This window comes from Nycticebus coucang, chromosome 15 (assembly GCF_027406575.1).
Source record: "Nycticebus coucang isolate mNycCou1 chromosome 15, mNycCou1.pri, whole genome shotgun sequence".
Lineage (NCBI taxonomy): Eukaryota > Metazoa > Chordata > Mammalia > Primates > Lorisidae > Nycticebus > Nycticebus coucang.
This window is the reverse complement of record NC_069794.1, coordinates 94,874,050-94,891,358: the sequence shown is the minus strand read 5'-3', so window position 1 is coordinate 94,891,358 and position 17,309 is coordinate 94,874,050. Positions and strand designations below refer to the sequence as shown.

The 17,309-nt window shown below is 44.4% G+C and overlaps 1 protein-coding gene across 2 annotated transcripts in view; it reads left to right on the top strand.

Moving 5' to 3' along the window:
* Positions 1-17,309, top strand: part of WDFY2 (WD repeat and FYVE domain containing 2) — a 196,122-nt gene that overhangs the window by 170,641 nt on the left and 8,172 nt on the right. For both annotated transcript variants that reach the window (XM_053564038.1, XM_053564039.1), the window contains exons 8-10: positions 10,125-10,230; positions 15,541-15,642; positions 16,467-16,597. In XM_053564038.1, coding sequence (XP_053420013.1) covers positions 10,125-10,230; positions 15,541-15,642; positions 16,467-16,597 — 339 coding nt within the window. The remainder of the gene's footprint in view (positions 1-10,124; positions 10,231-15,540; positions 15,643-16,466; positions 16,598-17,309) is intronic.

Sequence of the window (17,309 nt, the reverse complement as noted above, 5' to 3'; positions counted from 1 at the left end):
CAAGAATAGTTGGAAGTCCAGCGCCACTGCTGGCTTGTGGGGCCACTCTGATCTCATCCACAGCTCACTGGGAAAATCATTCCCTTGTGCTGATTTCCACGACAAGAGGCCTCATGTCCAGGTCCTGTAGAGGGAGTTTGCATCATCCCTGTAAGTGAAGAAACAAAGAAGCCAAAACACAGTCCCATTTAATAACAATCATTATCTCATCTGCCAACTCTGGTGCTCTCAGAGAATCAAAATGCAGGTTTTAAATGAAGATCAGCAATGTTTGTTGGACTCATTCAGTTTAGTTCTAACTAGTTTTATTGGCACCCAGTGGTTGATAAAGACTGCAGGCCATCTTGCACAGTTTCACCCACAAAGTGACTGACTGCATTAGTCACCCAACACCAGCGCCACCGTGCACGGAGGGCCTTGACCTGCATGTGAAATGTGGTTCTGGGAAACTTTTACGGTTTGTTAAGAAAGGAAGAGCTATAAAGTTGAGCTACAATCTTTCAGTCCTAGAGAAAAATAAATAAATAAATAGGTCTTCCATGTTTAAGTACAAACTTGCCCTTTCAGAAAACAGAATAGACCCTGTTGGACATGAGGCCACACGCTCAGGACTCACACAGGGAGGAAGCGCAGAGAGCGGGGTCACCCGGCAGAAGTGGCTCCGCAGGAGCAGGGCGTAGGCCCTTGCTTGGTGCTGAATTCAGCTTAGTAATGAGCTTAGTAATGTACTAAGTTTGGACAGTTAAATTGGCAAATTCATCCTGCAAAAGCCACCAACTGGCTGAGGGGAGCACTTTGAAGATGATATTCAGCAATGAGGAATGTGGATTGTGTTTGTGAACTTAATTATCTGACCTGTACACCACGTGAGTTGTATGAAAGGGTCCTGTCAGCAGGCCTGAGTCTGGCGGGGTTGACTGGGTGTCATGGAGCGAGGAGGAACAACCTTCCTCAGCACCAGGCTGTGGGGTCGCTCTGCTAAAGGGAGTCTGCATGCCTGTGTGGGGACAGAGGAATCGCTGGAGCTGCAGAAGAAGTGTGCAGCAGGCAGTGGCCGGAAAGGACTTGCAGAACCTCTCCCACAGTGGCCAGTCCTTCACCTGGAAACCTGCCCTGGATTGGCTTAGTGACAGTTGTATTTGAGGAGGGCCTAATGTTTTGTCAAAGCACTTTTAAAGCACACAGACTCACCGTAATCCTACTAGCACCCTATAAAAGAGAAAGGTCAGATAATTTTTGCAAAAGAATTTTGAAGAACTGTCCTCAGAGACCCCAGCTGGTGACGCAGGTCTCCACCCTCCCGTTGAGGCAGGCCGAGGACTCCCCAGATCTTCTGTCTACCCAGGGGCCACACAGACATGGACATCAGAGGACACCTGCCCCCTGCTGCCCAGTGATGTTGTCTGTTTCGTTTTTTGCCTGGGGCCAGTGCTCTCCTGCAGTTCCTGGTTTCCCCTCCAGGGTGACACTGGTGGTCAGAGCGAGGACTGGGCAGAGCAGACGGGCCTCCTCTCCTTAGCATGGAAGTGTCCTGCCATTGTGCTGAGGGACAGCGCCACATGGCTTCTGTTCCACTTGTACAGCAACAGAAAATAGGACATTTTAGGCCAGGCATGGTGGCTCGCACCTGTAATCCCAGCACTCTGGGAGGCTGACGCAGGTGGATTGCTTGAGCTCAGGAGTTGGAGAACAGCCTGAACAAGAGTGAGACCTTGTCTCTACTAAAAATTTAAAAACTAGCTTTTCCTATAAATGTGTCAGGAAACATTAGGCAGGTACCTGTCGTCCCAGCCACTCAGGAGGCTGAGGCAGGAGGATCACTTGAGCCCAGGAGTTTAAGGTTGCTGTGAGCTATGACATGACAGCACTCTATCCAGAGTGACAGAGTAAGACTCTGTCTCAGAAAAAAAAAAAAAGAAGAAAGAAAAGAAAAAAGAAAATACAACTAAATCAAATACAACTAGTTTTATTTGGTGTGCAAAAACACCAACAGAAAGAGAAAGCTTTAGCACTAAAGAAATTGATTAATGTCAGTGAAAATATTTTCAAGTCCAAGGGAAAAACAGCTAAGAAAGTACACTAGTACACTTCCATACAACGTTACCTGCCTTTGAAGCGTTTGTTTTTATTCCCTGTGGCAAGCGGGATGTGACTGTGTGCTGTGCTAGCTCTGGTTCAGGATCAGTTCTGCCTCCCAGTCTCATTTGCTAGTTGATGGCATGGACACTCACTGCCCGGCCACCTTGCCACGTCTGATAATGCTACTTGGCCTTTTAGATCTTTTTATTGTCACATATCTATCATTTCGTGACCAAGTTTATGACCAGAGTTTTTCTTTCTACTAGTATTTTCTCAGAGTCTATTTATTTATTTTAGATACAGAGTCTCACTTTGTTGCCCTCAATAGAGTGATGTGGCGTCACAGCTCACGGCAACCTCAAACTCTTAGGCTTAGCTGATTCTCTTGCCTCAGCCTCCCGAGTAGCTGGGACTACAGGCTCCCGCCACAACACCCGGCTATTTTTTTGCTGTTGTTGCAGTTGGGGCCGGGTTCCTCTTGTGTTGAGTAAATCGCATTTCAAGGTATGAAGGGAGCAGAGTGGTTACACCCAACCTCTGAGTTGTGGGAGGGAGAGCAGGAGATGGAGGAGTGTTTCCCACTGTGGTACAAGGGAACTGCCAGTTTTGTTTTTTTTTTTCCTTACTATTTAGCTAAACACATGATAGATGAAAGCATTAGAGTTAAGAGTTTTCACATCTGGTGGACTCCTGTTGTGGTCCCTGGTGGGCAGGTCTGAGTCGGTCAGGCTGCCCCTGACCTGTGGCCTGAGACAAGGCCCTGCCCCTCAGTTTTCTAATCTCTTAAAATAAGGATAATGTTGGAAAGAAAAGTCCTCACAAGGTTTTTAAAAATATAAATGATGTAATGCATATAAAATAATGGGCCTAGGAGTAAAAGTCTAGTAAATGGCAGCTGTTAAAATTATTCTTATAAATAAGAATTATGTAAGTCAAAAACTGTCCTTGTAGATACGACTCCAGTTCCTCACTGTGCATTGCATTTCCTCTGGAAATATCGCCACATGTGTCTAATTCCTGTCTTCTTATTTGTTCAACAAGTGTTCAGGGCGGCGCCTGTGGCTCAGTGAGTAGGGCGCTGGCCCCATATACCGAGGGTGGAGGGTTCAAACCCACCCCGGGCCAAACTGCAACAAAAAAATAACCAGGCATTGTGGCGGGTGCCTGTAGTCCCAGCTACTCAGGAGGCTGAGGCAAGAGAATCACCTAAGCCCAAGAGCTGGAGGTTGCTGTGAGCTGTGACACCACAGCACTCTACCAAGGATGACAAAGTGAGATTCTGTCTCTACAAAAAAAAAACCAAGTGTTTACTCTGCTCCAGGTGCTTACTAGACTTTGTCTTAGGCTCAGAGGATACAACACGAGTAAGAAAATAGCCCTGCCTTTGGGGAGCTGCACTGGAGGTGTCAGATGGGTGAAGACGGGACAACGTGCCAGTTTTACTGGAGGGGGTCACTCTTAGTTTGGTTGATGTGAGACAAAGAGATGGTCATAGTTTCTGGGATTAAGACGCTACTGAGAACAGAGAACAGCATGAAGTGAAAATAGCAGCAGTTCAGGAAATGCACAGGGGACAGAGGGCAGGGCCCAGTCTGAACTTCCACCCTAGCCAGAGAACAGCAGAATGTCCCTGGTACTCAACACTGGAAGCCCCAGAGAGGGACCCCTGAGTTCAGCTTCAGATTGGCCGTGACCCAAGGATCCCTGGGGAGGCAGAGCCCGCTTAGGGGGCCCTCAGCCCAGGATGGTTCTCCCCTTTGTTACCCGGGAGGCCTCACATGTGGGATTCCTCCTGAGCTTTCTCTGGTCCCTGGAGATATGGAGGCCTTATGAGCACAGGCGAAGGAGATCTCTGGAAGCAGGTGCATGACCAATTAAATCTTCACTAAACAACAGAGACTTTTCATCCAAGAAATGAAAGATGGTATACATTCAAGTCCCACCTATTCCTGCGGGATGGAAGATGTCTAACTCTGACCTTTGGGCACCTGAGAATCTGTTTCTTTAAAGAGGATAAAGACTTCTCTGCCTTCTCCCTCAAGCATCAGACACGGGATAGGCTTCACTGGCGTGGGGCCTGGGCAGCCACACATGGCCCTCCTCTTAGAAGGGCCCCATGCTCGCTTTAATGCTCTGCTGTCACCGGCTTGTAATTTCTAATACATTGTTGATAAGGGGCTCTGTAATTTTATTTTGCATTGGTCCCCTCAAATTATATGGCCGGGCCTGACAAATCTATGTTGCTTTTAGCACTGGTAAGAACGGAAATGAGGTTCCCCCGTGGAGGGCAGTGTTTACAGACAGTAGATCGGTGGCTGTGAAGAGTGGGGTCTGTGCACTTGGAGAGCATTTGCAGTGCAGTTTGTAGAGCTCTCATCCATGAAATAATAACCAGTGTTGAAATGCTTTCTAGTACAAACACAAAGCGATGTCAGATCAAACAGCATAAGAAGGTGTCTTTTCATTCTTTATAACCTTTAATCTGTGAAACTGGGACATTCCCTCACCTTGTTTTTAACTGAGAGGTGGTTATGTTTGGAATCCATAAATCAAGAAGTAGCGGAGCAGCTTTATCATCGAGCTTGGAATCCAGCCTGCGTCGCCGTGTCCCACCCTTCTGTGCTGGAATATTAACGGCACTGGAGTCCCATAAATAATGTATTTGTTGCCGAATGTTGCTGCCAGCTATGAGTGGCAAAGTAGTTCCTTCTGAAGCTTATTTTGGTTTTACAAGATCATTGATGTATATCAATATGCCTCAAATGAAATGTAGTTCAAATCACTGAGTTCCGAGCCTGTTCAACAAGATGGATTTCCTTCTTGCCCTTGGTGTGGGATTGGTGGCACTCCATCCTTAAAGTGCAAAATAACAACCAGGAGAGAAGGTGAGAAAACAGTTGATTTTTTAAAATGAATATATGTCAAAGATTTTATATTAGTCATTAATTAATAAGGGAACCAGTAAGCTGTCACATCCCATTTAAAGGAGAATCCAGAGGAGACGCACAGTAGAGCAGCGGTTCTCAACCTGTGGGTGGCGACCCCTTTGTTCCATTTGTAACAACACGGCAATTAGGAAGGTTGAGAACCACTGCAGCCGAGAATGGAGAGCGTGAGCTCGTCGGCAGGTGCACAGCTGCTCCTCCCAGCGCTGGGTGGCATGTGGGGGGCAGTTTCGTCTCCAGGGGACAATACATGTTTACAATAAGATCAGTTTTCTATAACTTACAGAGGTGTGAGTTATAAAGGTAAAGATACTGAAAGGTGTAGACCCCTATGGAATCAGATAATCCAGAAAGGGTCTAACACCTAATATTTCACTGAAAAGATATTTTTTTTTTGCCAATTTCAAGTCTTTCAGTCTGCCCAACAGTTCTTCTCCCTCCTCCCCTGTGAACATAATACTGATTATCCTTGATTACAAAAATAGGCTGGTTTGACCTAATTGTTTCCAATGGTAGTGTGAGAGCATTAGTTAACCATCTAGGCAGGCTTGCTTTGCTTTGGATATCTAGAGCCACAGAGTATTCAACAACTATTAATCTCACAAAATTAACTTCTGGAAGTTTTATAAGGGATTTTGGGTTATACTTTTCAAAGCCTGTGTTCTTTGCTATATCACAAGGTTAAGAAACAGAGAAACTCCCCACTATATTTCACCTATAGCACTTACAGCCTTTGTTGAATTCCTTGAGGTTTCCAGCATTTGCTAGATTCCCCTGTAAACCCTACAAACCAGGTAATGGGCTGGTTTTCTGGGAGGCCTTTGTAGGTCTTGGCTCCCTGAGTTCTTAAAGCAGCTGGTTACCCCTGATCCCGTGCACGGCACTCTCGGGCCTGACGCTGCAGGTAAGGGCTTGGTGCACAATGGATTTGCACATTTACATCTTGTGCATAGATTTTCATGACTCTATGCAAATAACTACACTGCTATGATAATTAAGGAGACTTAGGAACAGTTTTTAAATTCTGGGCAGAGAAGATATCTGAATATCATTTTTCAACATTTTGATTTAGTTTATAAAAGCAGAGTTTACTGAATTGTAGGTTAGAAATAACTTAAAAGATAAGAGAAGAGGCATCCTTACATAACCAGAAAATAGGACATTAAAACATCCACAGTATTCCAGACAAATAACCAGAATAACATTTCCCTCTTCAGTTCATTCAGTCCTGTAAATGAACTGTAATTAATTTTGTTCTGATGGCTCTTGGTTTAGCAGTCCACATTCATGAAGCCATCTGTATCCAGACTAAAAAGAGTCTAGAAATCCAAAGAAACCCTCTTTCAATCCACTGACACAGCTTAAAAAATATCTAAGCAATGTTAGCTCTGCAGCCTGTGCCCAAGAGTCTGTTCCTTGAAATACCCGTCTTTTAAAATACTCAGTACATACAGTCCCTTCCCGTGAGACTCTGAGGCTGTCCATGCTAAAGTCAAAGACCCTGCTGAGAGCAGAACCTTCAGGCAGGGATCAGAGCAAAACAAGGATCTCTGTGGACTGTGGAGACTTAGTGGCTCAATGGTTAACTTGTCACTGTGACCAGTAATATTAGAATGCACGAGAATAAAACTTTCTGTTAGAATACACTACATAACTGTTTCCTGAGTTTTGATCAGTATTTTCCCCGAGGATAAAAATTAGACAACAATGACATTGGCAAGTCTCTACAGTCTTCCAGCAAAACATACAGTTCTGAAATGTTTATGTCAATAAATTTTTCTTAAACTGACTTAACCGAGGGAAGGCTGAGCGTCTCTTCTGCTCTGACCACTCTTTCCATAGCAGCACACCCCAGTGCAGTTACTTATGGCACCTCTCTGTGCGTAAGGTGCAGGGACAGGTCTCCATGGTTTTCCAGGACCTCTCTGGGAAATCTTAAAGTGACCTTTAGGTGTAAAACACAGCCTAAAAGTTTTATTTTATTGAACCTTTCAACATCAAAGGTTCAGTTTGGAAAGACAAAACCAAAAGAATTGTCAGAGGAATTTTAGGTCCATGGTTGAGATAGGAGCACAGGTGCTTAAGAAACAATGCCTCATTATCTGTATAATCAAAGCAGCAAAACACCTTAAAACAAACAGAAAATAACACAATTTTAAAGAATTTAGCTCTTTTCACAAAGTAGGGCCCTTTGTTCTTTCTTTTTTTAATTTAAATAATCGAGATTAATCACATCAACATATAGCACTGAAAATAATTCTGGTAAGGCGCACAATCTCTGCTAACGAGGCAGGTTCCACAGAAGGTAAAGAACATCCTTTCACCTTGTGGTTCGAGGCATTAATCAGCAGCTCGAGGCAGTGAGCCATCAAAACTGAGAGAACTGGCGGCGCCTGTGGCTCAGTGTGTAGGGAGCCGGCCCCATATGCCGAGGGTGGCGGGTTCAAACCCAGCCCCTGCCAAACTGCAACAAAAAAATAGCTGGATGCTGTGGCGGGCGCCTGTAGTCCCAGCTACTCGGGAGGCTGAGGCAAGAGAATCGCTTAAGCCCAGGAGCTGGAGGTTGCTGTTAACTGTGTGATGCCACGGCACTCTACCAAGGGCCATAAAGTGAGACTCTGTCTCTACAAAAAAAAACTGAGAGAACTTTGCCACCGTGGGAATCCGTTTTGTAGCTTTTTTTCAGAGTCAAGTATTATAAGCCAAAGCAAATAAAATTCACTTTCTGAGTTTCGTCCTTCATTTCTCTGTTTCGTATTCCAGAACAAATTGACACTTTAGGATTGCCTTTTTCACCCCTGTTCTCTCAAAAGTTTGCTGTGGAGTCTTCCAGCAGCTACATGATGAGTGCTGTCGTAATAAATTCAGAGAGAGAAGAGCACTCAGCTCTCCTGTCACGCGAGGCATCAGAAAGATCACAGAAATATTAAACAATGTTATTTTTCTTATCAAAGTGATTTGTTTTGGAAAGTATGTTTTTCACATGTGGTTGAAATAGAATGGCTTCATCGTTGCTCTTTCAGATGAGTCACTATTTTTTAAATTTCTCAGTTTTAATTTAAAATATAATAAATATCAATAGTTACCACTTATTTAAACCAAAGCTCTTGGTTCCCTCAATCAAGTTTTAAAAGTATAAAGGGATTCTGTCATGAAAGACAGTTCTAGAACCACCATTCCTTTTCATTATTGCAGCTGGTGTGGTCTCCACAATCCCTTTTAATCATAACCAAGGTGACCAACTTAAATTTCATAGAGAAAACAGGAAGGGGGGAATGTGGACAGTTGAGAGCTATCACGCATCCCCATTTGACAGACCAGCAAAGCTCATGTACACCCGTAGCTGGAATTTCTATTGTGACATATATCACATTTACAGCTCCTTAAAGTGGCAAAAAATGAACTCATTCAGTGACACAACCTTAAAAGTGTAGCCTCACTACAGCATATAAAAATAAGAAGCAAACACACATAAACTTAATATGATACTTAGTAATCCAATTTCTGTATTTTAACTTTCTTAGAAATTATTTCGGGATCCCATGATTATCAATTAGCTCAAGTTAACATTAGGTTCCTGTCTGGGTACTTGGGGAGCCGAGGCAGGAGGATCCCTTGAACCCAGGAGTTTGAGGTTGCTGTGAGCTAAGCTGAGGCCGTGGCACTCTAGCCTGTCTCAAAAAAAAAAAAAAAAAAAAAAAAAGAGAAAGAAGAAACCCTCATGTTAGTCTGTCTTAAGCTGCCTGAAGATCTTGAAAACTACCTTTAAGTTGATATGCTACAAAACATAAATACTGTTCATAGAAAAACTCTGTCAGAATAATTATTCAATCTAATTGAACACAAATGTATGTTTTCAATAATCTGAAACATTATTTGGGGTTCTATGAGCTCATTGACCAGTTATCCTTAATATATTTAGGAGAAGTAGACCCAAGTGAAATAAAATGTCTGCCTATACTGTGCTTACCACTGATCGGTCAGAAAAAAAAATAAAGACCTTTTAAAAACCTAAAATGCTGCTCTCCTTTGCCAAATGAGATTTAATTTTATGACTAAATGTCGGTGATTTCATTAGCAGTTTCTATGAAAGGAATTTTTAAGTCTAGCACATTGAAAATATTAGAGGTTCGTTTTCTTTCTTTTCTGTGACTATTAGGAGTATTTGATTTAACATAACATATAAGCACTTGCTTATCTATCTAAGTCAATCAGAACAAGTATTTTTAATTTAAAAGGTGCTGTAATCTAATCTAATAATACCCTCCAGACACAGCAAGAGGTAAAGCGCTTTCTGAGTGACAGCCACACACACACAGCCATAGGTCAGGAACCCAAGCAGCAGGAGCCGCTGTTCTTCCCAGTAAGCCTAAAATTCCTGATGGATGTAAGGTCAAAATAGACACACGTACAAACAGAAACGACCAAGAAAGCAGATTTCCTGTTATCCCTCAGCCAACAGAGAATAGATCTCTATAATCCATTGTAAGCGATTGCTACAATTGTCAGGCCGTAAAACTGAATTCTCCATCATTTTTGCCACCAGGAGGGAATAACCTGTCAGCCAGACATGAACTAAGAAGAAAAATAAAGCACAAAATCAGGAGAGAGGGAATAAAAACTAGAGAAGTAGAGAGTCAGGGAAATTCACTCTGGGAGCCAAAGGCCCCGTGGGCTCCAGACACCCCTGTGGGGCACTCGCTGTCCTTACCTCTGCTGGGAAAATCCAAAGCACATCTTGCTGGATGGCCTCTAAAACTCTCACAGGTAAGTTTTTTAAAAGGTAAAATCATGAACAATACAAAATGAACAACTTGAATGAATTTTTTCATGAATTAAGGAAGGAGGGAACCAGTTCAGTAATTAGCTTCTCTCTAGTGTTGGTAACTGGCAGAGACTTTCTCTTCTGGGGCCTGCGCGTGTTACAGGAGCCTTTAGACTTTCTGCAAATCTTGGCTGCTCTCCTGATTGTCAGTGTGTTGAAAACTCTGTCTGGAGTCTAAGATGTGCACTTCGGGCTGAGGAGTGGGTGTGCATATGGGCTCATTTTGGTGAGGTTTCTACCATTTGCTGTCCTGAAACCCTGGGTTTCTTTCTCAGTGACAGGGTCCAGGCCCTCTCCTACGCACAGCACACACGGCAGCTCATCTCCTGTGGTGGAGACGGTGGGATTGTCGTCTGGAACATGGACGTGGAGAGGCAGGAGGTAGGCTGGGCCCTGCGACTCCGTCTCAGTCTCCGTCTCCCCTCCAGCTTATTTCTCATTTCTTTTATGATTAAACCATGAAATATGATATGTAATGTCAGAGAATTAAAAATTATAGCATAAAAGGGGCTTCTGTTTTTTTAACCCCTCACAAATTGGCATGAAACATGAATGTCATGGAGATTTCAGAAGAATTTTGACTGAGACTAAGCTATTTAGATCTGTTACACCATTCACAGCAAAAGTACAGGTGAGAAAAGGGAGCCATCTCTTTTCCGGTGATCAGCCCTTTGGTATAAAATGCCTTACAAAACCAGAAAACTGGTGTGGCTAAAGGTGAAGTAAGAATGTGTGGTTTCGTATTGCTAGAAATATGACAAATAGTTATTTTTTTGCTTCTTTAGGAATCGTGTTCTAAACAGTTTCCCAGATAGAAATAGATACGTTTGTCTTTTATAAGCACATGTTTAAATTTTTATGCTTTGTCTTTTAAGTACGTATTTTAAGTTCATTTTTATGAGTTTTCTTTTTAATCTTTGAACTCCTTAACAACTAATGTGTTTCCAGCATGTCTCTTTTGACAAGTTCTTTGAAGTTAACCATTTTCCCATTATCCCAAAATTATTCTGGGTAGACTCTCCCTTTGACAGTATACGTTCTTCTAATTTGTTTCTTGCAGGATGCAAGAATTAGGAGAGCAACACTTGAAGAAGGCAAAAGTGATTTCCCACCTTCCCTCCATGCCTTCACCCAGCCTCATTTCAAGAGTGGTTGTTTTACCCACAATGCAAAGCTATTCAAATGCCAGTCATTAAATGCTTAGGAAGAGTGAAGCTTTATTTGCTTAGACCATAAATCCATGGGAGTTCTACTAGTAACTAATCAAAATGATCATTATTGTTAGGAATTGTAGAATATTGCTTTTTAACAAGCCTACTTGGCACCGTTAGCGTAAAGGCAGGGATCAGTACAGTGACCCCACCCTCCACCGGTGTTGTTCTAACCAGGCCTGGAAGGACAAGTGACTGGGCTCTGCTTGGCAACCTGCGCTGTGTGTTAGGGACAGTCATACCTGATTTGTCCTGGCTTCTTTCCAAGCCTCGCTGATGAAACCAGGGAAACAGAGAACAACCTTGGTGTGAGTAGCCACCACCCTTTAAGGGACAGAGGCCTGCTGGAGGGGTAACTATGTGGTTTCCAGAGTTGAAACCAGGTGGTCAATGCTCAGCTTTTTAGTATCCTGCTTAAATTATGCCTCTTGATGTGCAGCTATATGGGGTAGCCATCACTTGTCAGCTGATTTCAAATCTCGTTGAGTGAGTCAGATCTCTAAGCAGTAGAGATGGTTCCGTTCATTTTTTGCAAGTATCAAATTTATAAACATAAATCTTCTGATTTTTTTTTTTTTTTCTTAACAACTCAGTTAGTTGAAGCTGCTTCCTGGTTATGGCAATGCTGTGTGGCGCTAACCTTGGGAGGTCTGAGCAGACTGAGCAGTCTTATGGAAGAAAAGGCACGCAGCAGAGACCTTCAGAATGCTGTTAAATGGCATAAATGGTGAAAGAGCAGTTGACGTAACTTAAGTGCTGGGTACTTTGGAAGGGTTGTTAGATTCCTAGCAAGTAGTCTATGAAGGACAGGGTACTGAACCTAGATGGAGTGCAGACACACTCTGGCCAGAAACACCAGGAGTAAGGACAAGGTGACTGGGGAAGGTCGCAGGAGTGCCTCTGTGCTCCTGAGCAGTTTAGACATGGTTGCCCTGAGAGGCTGGCAGGTAGCTGGAAGGTCGGGCAGGTTGTGGGAGACCCTGAGCAGCTGAAAGCAGATTGGGCGACATCCTGTAGGTTAAACAGAATTTTAAAAATTTTTATCAGTTTAAGTATACTACATATAATACCTGTTCTTTGTAAAAAACTTACAAAATGCTCATTAGCCGATAGAAAACGTGTCAATTGCTCATAATACTACCACCAACAAATCCCCCCCTTAACGTGTTGGCAAACACCTTTCTTTAGGTTTTTCTCTACACACATATACGTGTGTAAGATTTTTTTTAACGATCAGTGGAATCATACACAGAGGCCGATTTATCTTTCTTCCTTTCCTGGTCCATACTCCCGCTGCCTCCTCACGGGTGCCCACTGTGATGCATTTAATAGGTGTCTTAAACGTACTTGCTTCTTTGTGTTGTGTGTGTGTGTTTTAAATTTTACATAAATGCTCTTGTGTGTACTACGAGTCTGGTTCTGTTGCCAGCTTTTCCCATGGAGCCCTTTTTGAGCTACCCCCCACCACTATGTATGTCTTGGGGTGCTATAGGGTCCCGTAGTGTATACAAGTCACACTTCACTTCTCAGTCCCCAAGAGAAGGGCACATGGATTGCCAGACACTCCCCACACAGCACCCATGTGACCTGCTAGTACACGTCCCTCAGGGACCCCCTCAGGGCTGTGGACCCGAGAGTGAGATTGAATGACGGTGTCTTGGTTTTCCTAAATAACCAAACAGCTATACCCCTTTATACTTTTTTTTTTTTTTGGAAACAGAGTCTCACTGTGTCGCCCTTGGTAGAGTGCTGTGGCATCACAGCTCACAGCAACCTCCAGCTCTTGGGCTCAAGCGATTCTCTTGCCTCAGCCTCCCAAGTGGCTGGGACTACAGGCGGCTGCCACAACACCTGGCTATTTTTTGTTGCAATTGTCATTGTTGTTTAGCTGGCCCAGGCCAGGTGTATGTGGCCTGTGCCGAAACACTGTGCTCCAGGGGCCGAGGCCTCTTTATACATCTAATGGAGAAGAGAGAGTTTCCTGATACCTCACATCCTCAGCAACAAGTATTGTTATCCTCTTTTTGGTTTCACCCTCTTCTGACTTTCATTGGCATTTTCTACGCATCGGCTACCTCTTTACATACGTCAGCCAGTCCTCTTCCCTGTCCGTGAATTTCATGTTCGTATCTTTGGTATCTTCTGCCAATTTCTCGGTTTCTTATTTCCTCGTTGATTTTCAGGGGTTCTTTGTATATTGTAGATATTTGCAGGGGTTCTTTTTTAGTCATAGATTTTGTAAATATCTTCTTTTAGTCTGTCAAACTTGGGTTGTGCTTACTGTTCAACAACCTGTGGTTTTTCCTTTTTCCTTTTATACATAGAGCATTTTGTCTTTAATGGTGATAAGCAGATAGTTGAGAAATTACTCTATAAGAAAACATTGACACTGTCCCCTTCATTCTCCACGGCGCAGCATGAGAAGTGGGTTGCTAATTCAGTTTTCTCAGGGCGCTAGAAGTTCCTAGGAAACCTCATCTCCTGACACACTGTACTTATCACTTGGCTTATTTACATAACAAGTGAGTTTTGGGGTTTGGGTTTTTTTTTCCTTGGGAAATCTTCCTGATTTTCATGCATGATAAAGTTCTCAAAAATCACAACCTAGAAAAGTCTTTTAGGGGTAAAATTTTCATAAGCTAAATACTTTGTATTATTTTATTAAATCTGCCTTTGAACTGAATAGGGCAGGAAAATTATAAAGAAAATCATACCTTACTTCTGGTTTTAAACAAATAAATAGGCATGGTGGTGCACGCCTGTGGCCCCAGCTATGCAGGAGGCTGAGACAGGAGAATCACGTGAGCCTGGGAGTCTGAGGCGATAGTGAGTTCTGATTGTGCCACTGCATTCCAGTTTGAGTGACATAGTGAGACCCTGACTAAATAGATAAACTGACTGAGATTAGACCTTTTAAAACATCACCTTTTAACTATTTTTTAATGTGTAATTTTCATTCATTTTGCCTGAAGGTAGAAGAGGCTAAATCCCAAAGCAAACAGTAAAGGGCTTGAGAGCATTCCCTGTGCTCCCGTCCACTGTGACTATGGGGGTGGGAGGCCTTTCATCTGCCCCTGTCCACTGTGACTCTGGGGGTGTGGGGCTTCCCTGTGCTGTCCACTGTGACTCTGGGGGTGTGGGGCTTCCCTGTGCTGTCCACTGTGACTCTGGGGTGGGGGAGCTTCCCTATGCTCCTGTCCACTGTGACTCGGGGGGGGCCTTCCCTGTGCTCCTGTCCACTGTGACTCTGGGGGTAAGGGGGCTGTATTTTCCATGCTTCTCAAACTTGTTTTATTTCAGGCCTCTTTTATAATAAGTGCTCTATGAGTCAAATATTTCTTAGAAGTCACTTTTGAGCCACCATAGAGTCACTTAGAAGCCACCATAGAGTTGGATGTATTTTTCAAGGTTCCTTGTGTTCTGTGCTATAGAGAAAGAGATTAATTTCTGTGTCAAATGATGAATTCTACAGACTTGAACATAGAACTCTGGAACAAATGTGGAGTTACTATACTCATAACCTGTAAACATTTGCTAAAGAATATCTTTAAGCTGAACATTAAACATTTGCTAAAGAATAGCTTTAAGCTGAACATAATTTGGAGTCTCATGATGGGGCCGGGAAATTGTGAACAAAGCCAGAATGAATAAGGCGTGACTCAGGGAGCAAGGATCAGAGCCTCGAACTCTGGGAAGCCCTGCGATGGGTGGGTAGAGGGCAGGGCCCACAAACGCACCATAGTCAAGTCGTGTCACTCCAACACCGACAGCTGTGTGTGTGATGTGCAGTTAGATGCCCTTGTACACAATCAGAGGCTGTGATAGAGAGTGCTCTATCCCCAGTGTGGCTGTCAAAACCCATCCCTCCTGCCTTATCCCTTGTTCTCTATCAGCCAGACAGCCGTCATCGCCTCCTGCCCGTCCTCATGTCTCAGCTCTCTTATTGTTTGTCAGAGAACCCTGCCTGGGCCGGGTCCTTCTGCCCTCTACCACAGCACCTGGCACATCTGCTCAGGCCTTCGCACACCTGCACTTACTTAAATAATTATTACTCATCATGTTTACACGCCTGGTCTTCCCTGATAAGTTAGAGATTTTTTCTGTTTACCTGCATCCCATCCTGAGCACCTGACAAATACTAGGTGTTCAGTAAATATTGTTTGAATGGTTGACTGAGAAATCATATGTCTGCTTCATGTAAACCAATGGTTCTCAACCTTCCTAATGCCGCAACCCTTTAATACAGTTCCTCATGTTGTGGTGACCCCCCACACCTGAGGAGCGGGGTCTCAGTTCCTAAGGCCATTGGAAATACGTGTTTTCCGATGGTCTTAGGTGACCCCTGTGAAAGGGGAAAGGGTTGTTTGACCCCCAAAGGGGTCGCGACCCACAGGTTGAGAACTGCTGAGTGTCAACGGGGTCAGTGGTCGCTCTGTCCTCACTGCTTCTCACTGTGACCCTGTGTGCTTTATTTGACAAGACCCCTGAATGGTTGGACAGTGATTCCTGCCAAAAGTGTGATCAGCCTTTCTTCTGGAACTTCAAGCAAATGTGGGATAGTAAGAAAATTGGCCTAAGACAGGTGGGTGACTTGTATGCTCCATCAAAATGACATTGTATGTAAATAATTGTGTGACCTAGAAGACACAGCACCTCTGGGCAGGGGTCATGGTGGGGCCACGCTGTGACCCCGTGCCTGTGACCACCCTTAGCTCACCCCCTTCACTGCAGCTTGTTCCTGCTAGATCCAGGTTTTACAAAACTACTATTGCCAGTAAGTAGCTGAGGGATATGATTTTAAAATTCTGGTGCCCTCTGTTCAAATACACCTTAAAATCAGAGGCATCATACTTAGCTCATCTTGGTACCAAACCATGAAATTATTTAAGTGGTATTTATGTCTCCTTAGTTGTTTTACTTTTCCTCCTTCTGGTTTAGTTTCAATTATTTCTATCTATTCTAATACAGCATTTTTCATCTAATTCCATGGTTCAATTTGTTCTTCCCCCAGGAGATCATGTGTTAGGTTGCCTGGGTCAAAGCGTGGCCAGAGTGTGGTCAGGGCATTGAATCCATGTTCTCCTTTGTCCAGCAGCGTCCCCCCAGAGGTGGCTCTTCTCCAGGTCCCCTGCCTGCTGGGCCACTTCTCCACAGTTCCTAGTGACACTTGGGAAACTCCTCGGCAGTTGACAGGAGAGTGGGGAGGAGGCACAGTCCCGGGGTCTCCCAGCAGCCCTCGTTCTGAATAACAGGGCCTCAGACAAGAGGCGCATGGTGTGTTCCTTTTAGCTTTCTGGGGCACACGCTTAGTGTCTTTACCAGATGACCCTGCCAGAGCGTGGGGAGGGGTCCTGTGAGGGCCAGGTGAGCATGTGGCCAGCCAGCGTGTGTTCTTTCTCTGTCCAGCACCACTGCCGCAAGTGTGGGAAGGCCGTGTGCGGGAAGTGCAGCTCCAAGCGCTCCTCCGTCCCGCTGATGGGCTTCGAGTTCCAAGTGAGGGTCTGTGACAGCTGCCACGAGGCCATCACAGATGAAGAGTAAGTCCCAGCTCCTGCACGTCGCTTCAGTTAAGGAGGAGCCGAATCTGAGCGCTGCACTCCGGCTCCAGCCGGGGCTCACCCTGCTCCTGTTCTGCTGGGTTGGAGCATGACCACAGCAAGTGGCAGAGTTCTGGCTCTGCCACCAGGAGATTTGTGCTATCATGTGAGACAGAACAGAAGATAGGCTCAAAGAATTCATCTCTGTTTTTCCTAATCCCAGGGATATGTACATTTAAATAGATGCTCTCAGAGTAGAGCCTTCTGACTGCATATTTCCTTCAGAACTGCCCAGGAGTGCAAGGGCTCAGGGTTCTCTTTCTGGCCAAAGCTGTTATCTTTACAGGATTTGCATCAGCTTGTGGGCTCCAGAAGGCTTCATTTTCTGGGAAGAGCTAAGCCGCTTTATCTAAGAGACAAATATTCCCAGTTGCCTCACCACTCAGGCAGCTGCTGAAACCTGCCTGGTAGTCTGTGGCCTCAGGTTACTGCACCCCTGTGTGCTCCAAGGACAGGACAGATCCCTGCTGCCTCTTACTGTTGGGCTGACTGAGAGCAGCCCCCAGACGTGAATGGAAGGCTCTTTAGCAGTCTCCCCTGTCAGTGAGTAACAGGAAAGGCTCCGAGGTAACTTCCCAGTTCTCCTAGCACCTTGAATTACAGTAAAATCATTTCAAGTATTCTTCTTTATCAAAGCAAATATAAATTAAGA